The sequence below is a fragment of the Ammodytes marinus genome (genome assembly GCF_949987685.1).
Source record: "Ammodytes marinus genome assembly, chromosome: 5".
NCBI classification, from domain to species: Eukaryota; Metazoa; Chordata; class Actinopteri; order Uranoscopiformes; family Ammodytidae; genus Ammodytes; species Ammodytes marinus.
The window spans coordinates 17,620,137-17,637,115 of NC_137234.1; the positions used below are offsets into that span (position 1 = coordinate 17,620,137).

General features: G+C 44.4%; 1 protein-coding gene across 1 annotated transcript; it reads left to right on the forward strand.

The window, feature by feature from the left end:
* Nucleotides 1–1,792: 1,792 nt before the first annotated feature.
* LOC307250544 (zinc finger homeobox protein 3-like) lies at nt 1,793–16,109 on the forward strand (the record flags this gene model as incomplete). Its single annotated transcript, XM_080027662.1, has 10 exons — nt 1,793–3,440; nt 3,520–4,058; nt 4,222–4,435; nt 5,065–5,172; nt 5,307–5,437; nt 5,639–5,749; nt 7,186–7,342; nt 7,502–12,228; nt 12,375–13,040; nt 13,188–16,109. 10 exons carry the CDS (start codon nt 1,793–1,795, stop codon nt 13,302–13,304), a joined length of 8,418 nt encoding a protein of 2,805 aa, XP_079883788.1. The 3' UTR covers nt 13,305–16,109.
* Between the last annotated feature and the right edge of the window lie 870 nt (nt 16,110–16,979).

The following is a 16,979-nucleotide window of genomic DNA, read 5'->3' on the forward strand; positions in this document are numbered from 1 at the left end:
CATTGTAATATGCATGCTACATTTCAGCAGTACTGTGTGTGTGCTTCATTGTCAATATCAGAGTCTGTGCACAACAGGATGTACACACATTAACACTCAGATAGATGTACACATGCACACACACACACACACACACACACACACACACACACACACACACACACACACACACACACACGTTGCTAAATGATGGTTTCCCGCACTAGTGATCGATAGAGAGCCAGGAATGTTTGTATAAATAGTTACATTGCCGATAGACCCAGGTTATTGATTGCAGTGTAAATGAAAATCTTTATCAGATTAGGGACTGTTCTCAGCTGCTGGCAGGCCGGCTCAACCCCACAGTGCTATCCTGGCGGGACAGCGGACAGCTGCAGTGGGCAAGGGTCTGTGGCCTGTGACATAAACACAGTACATTAAAGCACTATCAGAGTGCCGATATGAGCCATATATCTTTAAGGTGCGGAGAAGGGAGAGGGGGTGGCTGAAGGAGAGAGAGGGTGTTTAAGGAGGAGGACGAGGGGGAGGGGGTTGGTCATTTGGAGGAGAAGGTGAAAGGGTTCCTTAAGGTCTCTCCTTGATTAAAAAAGGTCAGTAATGAGATTGTGGGACGCACACAGAGTGAGAAAGATGTATCTGTCTCATCTGGCATCCATCTGTCAGTCAGGGACAGAAGAGAAGGAAAGGCCCTGATTAATTTTTTAGGGAGTCTTTGTAGTGGTGCATGGTTGTGCTGGTGATTCAGAATCTTTGTTAATAAGTCATTGCTCAATTTTTGTACTTTTGTTGATGGTTATTCACGTAGGGTAAAATATCATCACCCTTAGACTAGTTTCATTAAAACCAAATTATTGTAAAAGCCAAGAGAATGCAATCTTGTAAAAAAAATGCAGTTTTAAAAATTTGCGCTTTAAATATATATTTTTTTCAAACACACAAAATGCACGATAGATCATTTTAGTTTATAACAATAGAGGATTTATCATTTTATTTGACATCATTGCATAAGTGTTTATGTGAGTGTTTATAGTGTGAAAATGGCATAGACATGATATTATACACAGACAATGAGGAGAGATAAAAAAAAATACGTTGCACTGCAACATCAGAAACTGTTGCTTTAACAATTACCACTGGTGTTCATCAACACCCATCTGGGATCACAACACATATTTGTATAAGAGCAACACAAGCATTTGTTATATTTTGGTCTAAATTACAGGTGTTTACTATATTGTGTGCACCATCTGTGTTTGCATTACATGTTAAATAAAATGGCTCGTGCACAAGCACAAATCCAGTTTCAAAATCTCGCACAACAGATATATAAACAGATAAAATGGCCTTTAAAAACTGTTCTTTTAACCGCTTTTATCTAAGTGTGGCAATTTAGTGGAAACCCTTTAGCTCACAAGCGTTCAGTTCTTTATTTAATCCGATCCCCTGAGGAATATTATAGACCTCCTGCGTAGCCTTTACCCGCATTCCTCTACCTAGTTTAGCGCTCATGCTATTGATTTTCCCATTAAGGGCTAACGCTAACACCTGAGTAACCAGCCTCCGTATTGCGCACTGTGAAGGCAGTATTGAACAGATGCTATCCAGGGACTGTAATCAATGGCCTCCACTGTTATGCAATACTATTTACATGACTCATGTATTTCTCCTCTTTTTTCCCCCTTCACCTCTCTCTCCTGTCTCTCTAACTGTCCTGCTCTCGTCTTCTTCTTCTTCTCTTCCTCTATATCTACTACAGGTGGGGTAGTGATGCGTCGCAGCTGTAGCCTCTGGTATGGACAGCGGTGAGGGAGGAGGAGGAGGGGGGGATGGAGGGGGAGGAGAGGAGAGAGATGCTGACCTCAGTCCCCAGGCTTTATCTCTTCCTCTCCTGACCCTGGCGGTCAATCCAGAGCAGGGGTCATCCTCTCATACCTCAGCCGTGGCCCCTGCCAAAGAGCCCCTGACCCTGCCTCAGCAGCAGGAGGAGGGGGGCGCAGAGGGGTCCCAGGCTAGAGAAGAGACCCGGGGAGGTGAGCAGCAGACAGAAGGAGGCCAACGTTCACAGGAGAACGGAGCGTGTCAAAAGCAGGGGATGGAGGAGGACTTCGGGGAGGGATATTTGTCAGGGCAAAGGAATGAAGAAAGGGAGGTGCAAGGAGGTGTGGGAGAGGCGTCAGTTACAGGGGGCCTCTCGGCAGCCGTTAGCAGTGGAGAGGAGGAGACGGAAGAGGAGGAGGAGGCCATCTCAAACCAAAGCCAAACCAAATCCAAATGTTCTTTATTACCTCAACAGAGCCAGCACAGCTCTTCTTCCAGCACTGCGAAGGCCAGTGGCACACTCGACAGCAAAACAGCAGCCTCTCCAAAGCCCTCCCCTTTTCTTTCCACCTCTCCAAAGCACTTCACTTGTCCGTCCTCCTCTTCCGCCCTGCCGAGCGAGACAGGGGTAAAAGACATTACGGGGGATCAGGGCTGGATTTCTGGGTTTCCTCAGAGCTTTAAATCCCAGAAGTCAACTCTGGCTTTTCCATTGGCAGGCACTGAGCCTGCTAGTACACCTGCTGAGGATGACGGGCCGGCAGGGGTTCCTCACTCTTCCATTTCCAATGGAGATGGTGCCAAAGCTCCAGAACCAAATGATAGCCAGCTAGACATAGAGGTGGAGGATGAGAGAGACAAAGAAGGAGAACAGAAAGAAGCTGTCCTCAAAAACCTCAACCAAGACCTCTCTCCGAATTCACTGACTAGTCACATGACCATAATGCACTCACGCAATTCCTGCAAGACACTGAAATGCCCAAAGTGTAACTGGCACTATAAGTCTCAGCATACACTGCAAGTCCACATGAAAGAGAAACACCCAGAGACGGAAAGCCAGTGTGTGTGTGGCGCCTCCAGGGGAAAGTGTGTGTGCGGCGGTGCAACACGAGATGTGTGTGGATATTGCAGTTCGGGGAAACCCCATCCTCGCTTGGCCCGGGGTGAAACATACGCCTGTGGCTACAAGCCCTACCGCTGTGAGGTCTGCGACTATGCTACCTCATCGAAAGGCAACCTCAGCATACACATGCAGTCAGATAAACACCTTAATAATGTTCAAAATGGGGGACACTCGAATGCTCACATGCCCACCTCTCAAATTATCAACGATAGCAGCTCCTCCAATGGTCACGTGGTGGAAGAGCCTGCATACAAGCTCCCACACTCTATTCCCACACCTGCTACCCCACCAGCCACGCTCCCGCCACCTACACACTCTCCCTCTCACGGTAAGCGGTGGCGGTGTGATGTGTGCGACTATGAGACCAGCATTGCCCGCAACCTGCGCATACACACCACCAGCGAGAAACACACACATAACATGCTAAGGCTCCAGAGAGGATACTATCTGTCTCACTGCAGGAGCCTCGCCCCGCAGCTTAAACACCTACAAAACACAGGTGAGCCATCACAACTCACGCTGCCATTCCAACATTTACATGTAAAAAACAAATCTTACAAGGTTTCTCTCTGTTTTAGGTGCCGAGCTCTCCTTGAACATGCGATTGACCAGTCAACAAGTTGCAGAACAGCCAGTCACCCTTGGGTCTACACTGACTCCTTCCCCCTCACCCTCTCCGTCTCCCCCACCAGTCCCATCCATGTCCCCTACTGGACCCCTCTCCCAGGGTGTGTTTCAATGTCTTGTGTGCTCCTGCTTTTCATCCGACAGCTTAGAGTCCTTGGAGCAGCACCTGAACACCGCTCGTTCTCTGCCCCAGTCTGAATGGTGCTCTCTGGTTGCCGGTGGCTGTCACTGCAGGCTGTGCGGCTACACCACGCCACTAAGGGCTAACTTCTCCTTGCACTGCCAGACTGACAGACACCGCACCCGCTACCAGCTAGCCGCTCATCTTCAGGAGGGTGGAGACCGGGGTCAAGAAGGGGCTGCCATTATTGCCAAGGGCAACCCGGTCCAGCTGAGGTGCAACCTTTGTGACTACGTGACCAGCAGTTTGGAGAAGCTACGCGGACATTCCCTCAGTTCACACCACAAGGCCAGCGTCCGGGTTTACCGAGTCAGTACACTTTTAATCAATAACTCTTTTCTCTTAGGACCTGCAAGCAGCATTTGAAACAAAATGTATTTAGCTATTCATGACAATCAGACTAGATTTATAAACTGTTTTCCAACCATAATCATTTTCCTGCTTTTACTCCGTTCTACTTCATTACTTTTAGTTCCTACAGCAGTATGATGGCGAGGTTGATGGAGGTTCGTGGCTGTTCCATTGTCTCCTATGCAACCACTCCTCCTCTTCTAAGCTCCAAGTACTGAAACACAGTCAAACCCTAACCCATCAGCAGAGGGAAGGGCTATTACAGCTGCAGCCAATGGGCGGAGAGGAGCTGGCAGCCATTTTTACCATCAGGAAAAGCTCTGATGGTGATACAGGTGAGAATATTAACTGTGTGGGTGTGTGTGATTTCCTGTTTCATGAGCTTGCTGACTTCAGAGAGCCGACACAAGATTAAGATGAAAAGAGTGAGAAAGAGAATAATGGCTGTGGCTGTGATATTGATCAAGTAAATTGATTAGTCGATACATATCCTTGTTATATCCCCAATGACCCTTGACAACGGCTAACTAGCACCTGCTAATCAATGGACCAATACGAAATCCCTTGTACAAGAATTGGGGAGGTGGAGGTTAGTCACTAGTTTGCGCTCCCTTCAAGATAAAACCCTAAATTTAAATAAAATTTGTAGTTTTGTTCACAGTTGTGAATGAAGTGTATCCTGTGATTTGTCTTTGCTCTGATTAAGACTTATTGAGGTGAACTCATGTGTTGTAAGTCCATATTACCTCTACTCCACCTCTGAGGAGAGTTTAATGGAGAATCAATACTTGATCAATAGTGTATGGAAGCAAACAAACAGAATGAAGTCTGGACCAAAGACATTGGACTTTTTGAATAATGCTATCTAGAGAGTAATATAACCTACTATCAACCTGATATTTTTCTGAGAATATATTTTTTGAAGCACAATGTTTGTTTAACGCAATTATTTGTTTTGTCCTAGGAGAGTTCAGTGAGGATATGGAAACTTCAAGTGAGACCACAACTGGTCCTTTGGACACAACCAAAGACATATGTAACTTGGGGGCAAAGCATGTGTCTGACGAGACAGGTATGGCTGCTTCTACATGCAAAACAATTCCACATATTCTGCAACATATTATAGTTAACTCAAATGATAGTATAATAATATATTACATCCACAGTTATTATCACTAATAATTTTAATTTAATCTTTACTTGAAGAAGAAACCAGGGGGGAGGAAAGAGAAAAGAGGGAGTCATTGCCCTCAGTCAAGCGCCCATCCTCTGGATGTGAAGAAAACTCCAGCTCAACCAAACGTCCCAGAATACACCAGCAAAATGAGAACCAGCAGGTGAGCAGTTGAGATATGTTTTAATAATTTAAGCATGTCCATGTGAAATATAAAATTTAACAACAGATACAATAAAGACTGTTTAACATTAGAGCATATGGCAGTTGCATGTGTAATCAAAAAGTCTCACGCACATCAATGCTCTCTTGCAACCTTCTAATTCAATACTTCAGTAACCATTTTTCCCCTGCACTCTTTTAGACTGTCCAGTGCCCTTTGTGCCAGGGTAAACTCCCATACATACAGCTTCAACAGCATCTTACACATGTGCACAGTGTGGCACAGGACTGTGTAGACAAGCTCGTCAGCACAGTAAGTGTATGCAAGTGTGTATTCGTTGTATTTGCGTTTGTCAGGAAGCAAAAGAAAATGAGAAGGCAATGCGTTGGGGGTTGGGACCGAGTGAAATGTAGGGAGACAATTCCATTAAGAAGGCACCAGAGAGAAAGGCAGCGCTTTTTTAATGCATGTTTAAGTAGCTCCCCGCTATCATCTTTGATGCAGCCGTGCATTCTGTGTGTATGTGGATGTGCGTCTTCTAGAGTGGAGAAGAGAGGGTTTGACTGAGTGAGGGAAAAGCCAGTCTTTCTATAATGCATGTTTAAGTAGCCCTCTATTACCAGAAGTGCAGTCAAGCTAAAAAAGGGGCCCCCATGCTTTTTACTGTGTCTCTCCAACTAACAAAGACTGGTCATCTATCCACATCACCATCCTCCATCTCCCTGGCCCGTATGCTAAGTGGCCTTTGTCTCTTGCGCTCTTCGCCTCCACTTGACTGACTGCTTTTCACCCTCTCTCCCCTCTGCTGTCCCTTTCTCCCCCCTCCAGCTACTCCTATCATTCCTATTCAGCAATCTCTGTCCCTGCCCCTCCCTTTCCACCTCTCCCGAGCTCTCTCTCGATTTCTTATGCGCTACCCCTCCCTAACTCACTCTTTTTTGTTCATTGCCCCATACTTCATCCCTCCTTCTGCCTACTCCCTTTTTCATATTCTGCAACCCTAACCCCCCCATCATCGTCCTCCCTTCCTTCCCCTCCCTCACTCTCTCTGATAGTAATTGAGGTTCATTAATTCAGACTGAGGTGATGATGGCCATTATGTACCTTGCTTTCCAATTACGCTCTCTAGATTAAGCCTGACCTTCAGTTTTCTCTGCAGTGTGTGTGTGTGCATGGTTGTTCTTCCCTTTCTCTCTTATGAAGCCGTTACGCAGAGAAAACTCTTGTCATGTAAATCTCATCTTTAGCTGTCCGTCCTTTCCTTAGGGTAGCTAGCTGCATAGTATAGTATTTGCTCTCAGTGCTGGAAGCTGTGGAGATGGAGGTTTTCTATATGAAGAATGATTTTAAATAAATTCATTATTCAGCTCAGTAAAGTTTTATTAAACCCTTGGGGCATGTTGGAGAGTGTCGTAGGGGCTGATGGGCAGACCCACATATCTCAACCATATACATTTATTACCAAATGGATGCCTTGCTGTCTATATTGCTTTGAGGGCAGGTGCAATATCTAACGATAGACTTACATATTCACATTGTTTATGTTTATGATACTAGGACAGGGTGTGCAGGCACTCCATGTTAATATATCATTATTTTTGCATGCCCATATGTTCTACAATTAAACATGTTTTATTCAGAATGTTGGATAATGAAATATGCTTGTATCCCATTTTTCTTTTAGACGGAACTGTCAATAAAAATAAAAAAACAAACTGACTGACCCTCACATTTTTTTTTACTTCTAGGTCACCCTATCCATGGAGCAACTGCACCCTCAGCTGAACGTCGAACCACTGATAGAGGCACACACCGATGAACAAAATAAAAATACCAAGAGTAACAATGCAAATTGTTCCCACACTGCTGAATCCTTTTCCCTAGTTGATTCACAGGAAAACAAAGGTTGGCAGGAAATGCATGATAAAACTGATACAAATATTTCAATCATCATAATTCATAAAAGATCATTATTACCAAACTGTTATTGTCATTCAAAACACATTGTGTGGATAGCCAAAATAATTTTTAATTCCCAATCACAATTTTTCATCTATTTTGCAGGAATTTCCATGGAGAACACTGAGGGAGATGTAGCCGCACCCAAAGATGTCACAGCTCTACTCACCCCACCCCTAGAAGACAACAGCGCTCACCCTTCCAATGGCAGACTGACTCCTCAGTCCCCAATTCAGATCTCCCCCTCTTCCCCGCCCACCTCCCCAGCTAGCGAGCCCGCTCTCCTTCCTGATCGCCATGGTTACAGGTTTCGTTGCAGCAGGTGCAGCCTGGCCTTCCCTACTCAGGAGAAGCTCCAGCTGCATATGCAGTACCATGCCATGAGGGCGGCGACAGAGTGCCCCCTCTGTTCTAGACAATGCCGCAGTCAGGAGGCCCTGCAGAGACACATGCAGAACACACATTCACAGCTGGACAACCCACAGGGGCAGAATGCACTCTTACCACCTCAAACTGTGCAATACATGAAGCATAATAAGAGTTCAGTTCAACAAGATTTTAGTTTATCTCCTCAAGTGGGTCAAGAAGCAGGAGAGGGGGAGGATGAAGAGATAGAGGAAGACACACTGAACATGGAGGGAAAAGAGGAACTACAAGGAGATGTTGAATTAAAAGAGAAGGAAATGGTTGGTGAAGTTGATGGAAGCAAAGAGGATTTAACTGAGGCATTGAAAGGGCTAAATGAGGAAATCATATCAGAACTTAGTTCCAGCTCACTTGTCAAAAAGAGCTCAAACCCCACAATGGACCGATATCTAGACCCAACCAGGCCCTATAAATGCACCATATGCTCTGAATCTTTTACCCAAAAAACCATTCTTCTGGTCCACTATAATTCTGTGTCCCATCTTCACCGGGCCAGGCGAGCCCTTCAGGACTCTGGCACAGGTACTTCTACCACTGAGGCTCCCCGTGGCCCAGATCCGAGGCCCTACCGCTGTCGATTGTGTGGAGTGGGCTATAGCCAGAGTTCCACACTGGACATACATCTTCGCTCTGTCCTTCACCAGACCAGAGCTCGTGCTGCCCAGAACCCGGGTCCACAGAGCCCAGCATCTGGTGTAGCTGCTGCAGGCTCAGCACACTCTACTGCAAATCAGGTTGCTAACTCCAGAGAAGACTCAACTTCCAAGAGTTTGCCTTTCCCCAAGAGGCCGGCTGTAGGAAGCTCTTTGACCAGTTCACTATTAAACCAAGGCTCAGCAGCAGAGGACCAGCCAACCTTCTCCAACCCAACCGACAGCCAGCAGGCTAAAAAGAGAGTGGCAGAGCTTCTAGCCTCAAGAAACCAGCTAATGCTTATACAACAGCAGCAGTTAGCCCATGCTCAGGCACAGGCCCAAGCTCAATTACAACAACACACAGCTCTGCTTCAGTCCCAGTTACTACAGCATTTTCCATTAGGGCCAGAACAGTTCCTTCAACAACAATTCTCTCTTGCACCAGAAAACTTGCTTGCTCTGCAACAGCAACTTCTTTTACCCTTTTACTTGTCAGACATGAACCTTAACCCAGAGTTCGCTGTTAAGAGCCAAGAGGTTAGTCAGTTAGTATCTGCGGAGTCCATCTCAAAAAAACAAATTAAGGCAGAAGCTAAAGGGGAGTCTCAGCCTCAAGTGGATGTGACACAAACACAGAAACACAGTCAACCAAAGGATAATGTGCCGTGTGAAGCCAACATTGAAGCTGGCTGCAGTGGATCCTCCATCAACCAGACAGAACGACAACACGGGAAATATAATATTGAGGAAGAAAAGGAAGAAATGCCTTTTCATACTATAAAAAATGAGAGTCAGAAGGAGGAAAGAGATTCCTCCTCATCAAATCTTATTGGGCTGCAGTGTCCACCTCCCAGAGTGCCCTATGCTGCTGTGAATGGGGAGCCTCTAAGAGCCCTGCTGCAGAGCTATGGCTTTGAGGTGGCACTGCAGTATATACAAAGTAGACAAAGACACCAGCATCAGATATCAACTCATATGATACCAGATAAACAGGAATGCTCTGATATTGACACAATGGAGGTGTGTTCAGATGAGGCAAAAGATAAGTTAAGTAGACTACAGGATGTCCAGTTGGAAGGCTGTAACAAGGATATCAAAGTAATAGAAGGCAATGGAGAGATAGAGAGCTTGCCACAAGAGCCAATGCAGATCAAAAATGAGGAATCAGCAAACAAAGAGAAACGATGCTGTGGAAGAGGAGAAAAGTGTGGCGACTGTGGCAAGTTTTTTTCAGATGCCTTGATTTTAAAAAGCCACCAGGAGTACATTCACAGAATGCTGTTTCCCACTGCTGCACTCGAGAGGTATTCCAGAGAATACAGGGTGCAGTATGACCAGACGTACCCCCTCACACAGCTTAACCATGGGGAGAATTTAACTAGTTGCACCCAAACTGCAGCCCCTTCCTCAGACTCGGAACCAGCGCCAGAACCAGATAAGGCTCAAGTTAGAACCCTTTCACCCTCACCTGTACCTTCAGTTTCAGACCCTTTAGCCAAAACATGTACTCAAGCTACAGACCTAACACTAGCTGCTCCTTCACCTTGTCCATTTCCTTCTCAACAACAAGAGGCATCCATCTCAAGCACATCTGCTACAGCTACAACATCCAAAGCTACATCCATATCTCTTCCCTTTCCTAAAATGTCTATGCTTCCTCTTTCCTTGCCACAGCTTCCCACAGCTCTGACTTTACCTAAACTTCCCCTACCCCCCATTCCCTTTCCCATGGAACTACCTCTCCTCCCTCCAGTTGTCATGCAGTCCTTAGCTCTACAGCCCCAACCTTGGTTAGACTCAAGTGTGAACCCTGATTTGGCAAAACTCTACCAATATCAACTCAACCAAGCGCTCCTAGGGCAACAGTCACAGCTTAGTCCAGCTTTACAAGCCGAGCAACCCCAACTCAGCCCAGCTTTGCAAGGTCAGCCTCCGCAACTCAATTCTCCACTGATGGGTCAACCATCCCAACCCAGCCCCATCCAAACAGGACAGCAACCCCAAGTCAGTCCAACAGTACTTGAACAGCAAGGTAAGAGAACCCGAACACGAATCTCTGAGGAGCAACTGACTGTTCTGAGGAAACACTTTGATATCAACAGCCTCCCCAGTGATGAAGAGATGAACAGGATGTCTGCTCTTTCTGGTCTGCCTCATAAAGTCATGAAACACTGGTTTCGCAACACCCTATTTAAGGAGCGCCAGCGAGATAAGGATTCCCCTTACAATTTTAACAACCCCCCCACCATAGCACTGGAGGACTCCAGAGAGGATGTAACACCAAACCAGCCTTTGACCCTTTCCCCATGTTCACCATCCCTGGTCCTTCATGCCAACTCCTCCCCACAGCCCCAGACAACAGATTTCCAGATAGGAGAGCCTCATAAGGGTAGACGCTCTTCCAGAACTCGCTTCACAGAGCAACAGCTGGAGACCCTACAGGGGGTGTTTGAGGCAACTCCCTACCCCAGAGAAGAGGAATATGACAGGTTGTCTGCTCTGTTGTCTCTCCCTAACAGAATAATTGTGGTATGGTTCCAAAATGCCAGACAGAGAGCCCGAAAAAATCAAGACTGGGGGACAGATGATGTGTTAGAGGGGAGCCAACTTGAAAACATTCACAGACAGAGAAATAGCTACTACAACAATGATGATGCTAATGAGGATAAAAGCTGTAGGGATGAAGGACAAAGTGAAACTCAGAATGAAAACTCCATGGATCTGACTTATGAGTATTACTCCCACCCTGATTCACCTTTCTCTGATTCTTTTTCTCACTGCACAGAAAGTGAGCATTCAACAGCCAAAGGTGAACCAACACCTGTTACTAGAAAAGAAGACGCTAAACCCATCTCTTTTCTTGCTAACAAGAGCCCAGCTCTTGTTCAAACACAAAATGGAATTTCAGAGGCAGATATCCAGTGCAAGGACATTTCTCATGCTATTAAAATAGGTTCCTCTCCACAACCTGAGCCCAATCTGCAGCCAGAAAGTACTTCAGAAACTTCACAAAAGAAAGTGCCCAAAATTCCGTCTATGGCCCATCCCAGCCAGGAACTTACACATAGCCCTCCTACTGATCGAGTTGTTGAAAAGCCTGCTGATAAATTACCTAGCCTCCCAACTGCTCCAGAGTCTGAAACAAGCCACCTTCCACTGCCTGAGGCCACCAAAGGCTTATCTACTGAGACCCAGCCAAAAAACCATCTCCAACCCCAAAGCCAGGCTCAGTTCCAGTGCAGTATCTGCCCACTATCCTTACCGTCATTCCAGCTGTGGCAAGAGCATCAGACCAGGCATCTCCTGGCAGCTCAGTCCCAGGTCCAATTTCTCCACTCTAGCTTCACAGACCGAACCATGCCTTACATGATGCTCCATCCAAACCACACCCTGATGGCCAGCCAAATGATTTCAGGTGCCATGTCACAGATGCACCCTAATCCCACACATTCCATGATGTCACACTTAAACAGCTTACAAATTAAGAACACACTCTCTGATCACTCAAGTAACACACTCACCAGCCTCTCCCAAAGCTCCCTGACACCTATAAACCAAAATTCAAAGCTTATGTCAGACACCAGTTTTGAAGGCCAAAGGAGCAGTAGAGATATTGAGGAGGAGCACCGAAGGGATAAGCGTCAGAGAACCACCATCACCCCAGAACAGCTTGAAGTGTTGTATCAGCGCTACAGCTTGGACTCTAACCCCACCAGAGGAGTCCTGGAAAGCATTGCACGTGATGTAGGCCTCTCAAGACGTGTGGTTCAGGTACCTAAATAATGTTTGCTGAGTCAAAATATGTGTTGTTTAATAAATAAATAAATTGTTTTTAAGTAATGGCCAGAAAGCATGGCCTAATGCTGTTGTGTGTCTCGTCTTTGTATTTTTAAATCATACTGCTCTTTCTTTCACAGGTCTGGTTTCAGAATACACGAGCCAGAGAGAGAAAAGGGCAGTTCCGGTCAATGGGGCCAGGATCCAGTTTCAACTTGGGTTTTAACCACCTACGCTGCCCATTCTGCAGGGCTCTCTTCAAGGTAAAGAGTGCTTTGGATGCCCATATGAGGTCACGCCACTGGGCGGAGGCTGAAAGAGCAGGCTACAACTTATCGATGAGTAATGGATCCAATGGGCAGCTTTTGATGGCGATATCATCTGTCATGGACAGACCAGGCCCATCTATCTCCTCTAACCCCATCCAAAACCATGGTTATGTCATCAGCAACACAGAGTTAACTGTGAAGCCACCTGGGACCTCTTTGTCCTTAACCACTGATCTGAACAATGTAGAGGAGGAAGATGACTATGAGGAAGATGATGAGGAGTACACATGTGAGGAGGGTTCCAGTATAGCTGATCAAGGGTCTCCTAGTCCTGAGGGATCTGGGGGTCCAAGCACAGATTGGAGTGAGACAAAATCTCTGCAACAGCACCACCATCAGCATCAGCGCCAAAGGACACAGATGAGCCACTTTCAAGTACTTCAGCTCAGAGACTTCTACAGGAGCCACCGTACACCCAATCGACATGAGTGTGAGGCACTGGGCCAGGAGTTGGGACTGCCTCACCGTGTGGTGCAGGTAAATCATTTACACATTTACATCTTTATAAAAAAATTAATTCAGTTTGTTTTGCATTTATTAAAGATTAAAAAGAATAAGTCCAGAACAATTAAGTATTTTCAAAGTAATAGCATATTCATAAGAATCCTTTTATTTTGATTGCAGGTATGGTTCCAGAATGCCAGAGCCAAGGAGAAGAGGGCCAGGAGCCTGAGCTCTGACTCTGCAGAGAGGGAGCAGGCTGAGTTGTCTGCAGGGGCAGGGGAGAGAGACAGAGCTTAGAGAGGCAGAATAGTACACTTCTTCTTTCTACATTCTCACCAAAACCCCACCTGCAGTTGAGCTCTAAAGATATACCCTGTCCACGTTGCTGCCAAACCTGTAACCTGAACACCCCAAAGATGCAGAGCCATAGTGGCCCAAAGAAAAACTCTCTAAACTGAAAGTAGAGAGAGCCCAAACCAAGTCCTTTTTGACCACAGCTTTCCTCTTTTCATATTGTTCTTAAAAGTCTTTCATGGTCTGTACTTTCTTGTTGAAAAGAGCTCCGCTCCCTATTAAGTCAGACACCTTACCACAACCAAACACCACCTTAATAAAACCAACCAGATGCCACAGAGGCCAAAGAGCATTCTCCAAGTATGTGACCTCACTGCCCAGCTAGACCTGCAGTCTACCTCTAAGTCTGCATGACAGACTCAAAGTGGGCCCTCCACCAGACAGTGCTAGATGACTAGCTGTGTAGCATGTATTGCCAGTCTATAAGAGTCTGGAAAATAAATTGTCAAAGAGATTTAAGTGTAAATAGAGAGTTCCAAAAGATAAACTTGAAGAAAAACAAAGCCGTGAACAGTGGAAGAAGATGATGGAAAAAAAAAACTGAAAAATATCCTTGAAAAAAGATGGAGGTATTCACATAGAGCTTTTGTAAAGACTGACTCAGATTCCAAAGCTCGTAACCAAAATTTTACATGTCTGTGGATTTAGTTTCAACATGTTTGTTTTCAATAACAAACTGCAGAGCTGACGTCTGTACGGTGAATGGGTGAGATCTGCAGTACCAATAGACTGATATGGTGCTAGAATGCAGCTTCAACCTTCACAAGCCAATGATGAGTCTTCTGTTGTACATGTTCTCCTTCTATGTTCCTTAGTGGAAAACAGCCCAAATAGCACAGAACGTAAAGGCAAGTTTGTCCTGAAAGGGTCAAACTATTTTTTATAGCACTCAACCATTATACTGTATATGAAAACTTTAACCAAACTCAAATTTACATTGTGTGTGTTTAGTAATAGTTTCTTAATATAAATCTTATGGATTGAGATGAACTGTCTTGCTTCGATATAATAGTGTCATGATTAAGAAAAGATTATGACAGCTTTGATATGTTCAGGCAAGGTGACTTACTGCCTTTCCGTTCTATTTGAATATACCAATGGCTGACCAATGTTATGTGATTAATGTAAAGCTTTCTATGCTCAGGTCAACAGCTCAACATGGCTCTGCTTAAAATGTGATCTTAATACTGTACTTTTCTGTTTTTAAAACAGAAGAGGCATGGTTTAACCTCGGACTAAGTATTAAAATATATCTACAAAAACATCTCTGTATTTCAAAGATCTGAGCTTTTCACCTCTGAGTAATAGATTGTTACAAAACCCTTATTGAAACTAAAGTGTTTAATAGTGTGAGGGGTAAATGTACAGTATTTAGCTTTTGTATGGTTGACTCAAGACTTCATTGGATGATTGAGACATAGCTCCCGTTTCCACTTAGAGATAAGGAGCTACTGCGCAAGGCTGAGAAAAACTTTGGATGTTATTGATGTTATTTTTGTACACTTAATTTATTTCCCTTATTTCCCTCTTTCTCCTTCCCTATGGTCCTCTTTTTGTTTCTACCTTTTTGTGTTCATTTGCAACCAGTCCTTATTCTAACTGTAATAATGATAATATAACAATAATAGCTAAACAATAAGTAATGCTTTAAGACAAAAATCCAAAGACGTGATAATACTTTAACCATATGACCTACACAAAAAAAGCGCTACTGTTTACTTGACGATGTATTGCTTGTTTTTAAAGGAGTCCCTATATCTAAGCTACTGTTTTCTGCCTCTCATAAGCACACTGGAAACTAACCAAAACCCCTAACTAGAGCCATGGCAGTCTGTGATATTGTGGTTAAAGAGTTTTACTTCTCTTAAAAAAATGTTGCAGTTTATTTTTCTTTCTTTTTTACCATAGTGTTGAACTTCAGCCCTTAAGGATGTCCAGTTTGCTGCTAATGTACTGTAGTTTCTAACAATACTGTATTAGAATGCATGCTCTGATCGCTTTACCACTAGGCTTTAATGACTAAAAACTGTAATGATACCTGTGATGCTGTTGATAAACTGCTCCTCTGTTTTTCTGTTGAAAACAAATGGATATGTGGGGCTCAATTCCATCAGGTTTCTTTGTCAGTATCATTTTAATTACCCCTACTCAGCAGATAAAAATGGCTATAGTAATACCAGAAATATTTTTCAAGCTTCTAGTTTCAGAGCAACCTGCTTGGGGCATTAACTTCTCAGTACTTATGGTTATGATACTGCATAGCTATTTGAAGGAGTTCAGCCCCAAACCTTCCATTAGTATGTTGTCAGTCTTTCTGTGTCGCAATGTCTCTAGTCCATTTGTCCAGCTACAACAGCTGAACTCACTGACATCACAGCCAACTTTCCAAAGGATGTGGACTGACTAACTCCGTCATATTTTGTTTTTAAACTAACCAATGTTTACGACAATACCAATGAGCTTTCTTCTGTACAGAAATGTGCATTCCAAATACCACAAAGGCAGTTTTTTTGTATACTGATTGTTTTCAATTTCATTTCTCCTATTATCTTGATCTTAGTGACTGTAAGATGTACATATTGAGGTTCCCTGTGGTTAAGGGACTCTGTTATCTTTACTGTAGGTAAAACAATTATTTTCATTTTTTTCTGGATATGTTGTTGCCATAGTGATGACCAAAAAGATACCTGTGATGTGCACCTGTCCTTATGTCCTGCTCCAGTGGTGTAGTGTGTCTCTATACTCCAATTCCCAATTCTCCCCTACTGGTGTGTTTTCTTCCTTTCCCTTCCCATACTCCACTGAGCTAAATAAAGTCTGCTTTGGTGCATGCCCTGGTCTCATCCCTTTAGTCTAACCAAGAGAAGCCATTTTGTGAATGTTGTGGTATGTGAGGGTGTCTGCTGGTCATGTGTTACATATTCCAGGTAGTATGTTCAGTGGTGGTGTGTGTCTGGCTGGAAGGCTTTTGATGTGCAACCGTGTGTGTGTGTATATATATCACGGCAATGTGTGGAAGGCGTTTGGTGAATGGAGCCATGACCTCTGGGGTCACTTCATTAATTACATCTGTGACATTCAGCCAGATGAGTTTCCTTTGTGACTAAATGATATGATGAATATTAACGACCTCGGATGAATTACACTGCTGCTTCTGCTGCTGTTCCTGATGATAATGTGTTTTACGACTCTGGGAGAGGGGAGGAAAATTGCACACTACAGCACATTTAGGACGCGCACATTTTCATATGCAACATTTCAAAGACCACAGCATAGGTTGGTAAAGCAGATTTTATTATTTAGTTCCTTATTGAGCTAAACTTTCCATTGGTTGATCTGACAACTTGCAGGAGAGAATAAGTTCAATACAAATATGCGTTGTAAGGAGTCTCAAGCAAAAAACTGGTATCTGATCCCTGTTCTCTAGCAGGAGGACGTTCATTTTACCATTACACACAAATGCGACAACAGGGAAAAATATCCCTGAAACAATTCTGATTGGGGTGTCAGGGAACAGACTAACGGATACATGGGCAGAACAATAGAAAAATAAACATAAAAGAGGGCTTGAGATAGATGGTAGCTGATGATAGCCATCTTAGAAAGTCATTCTGATAA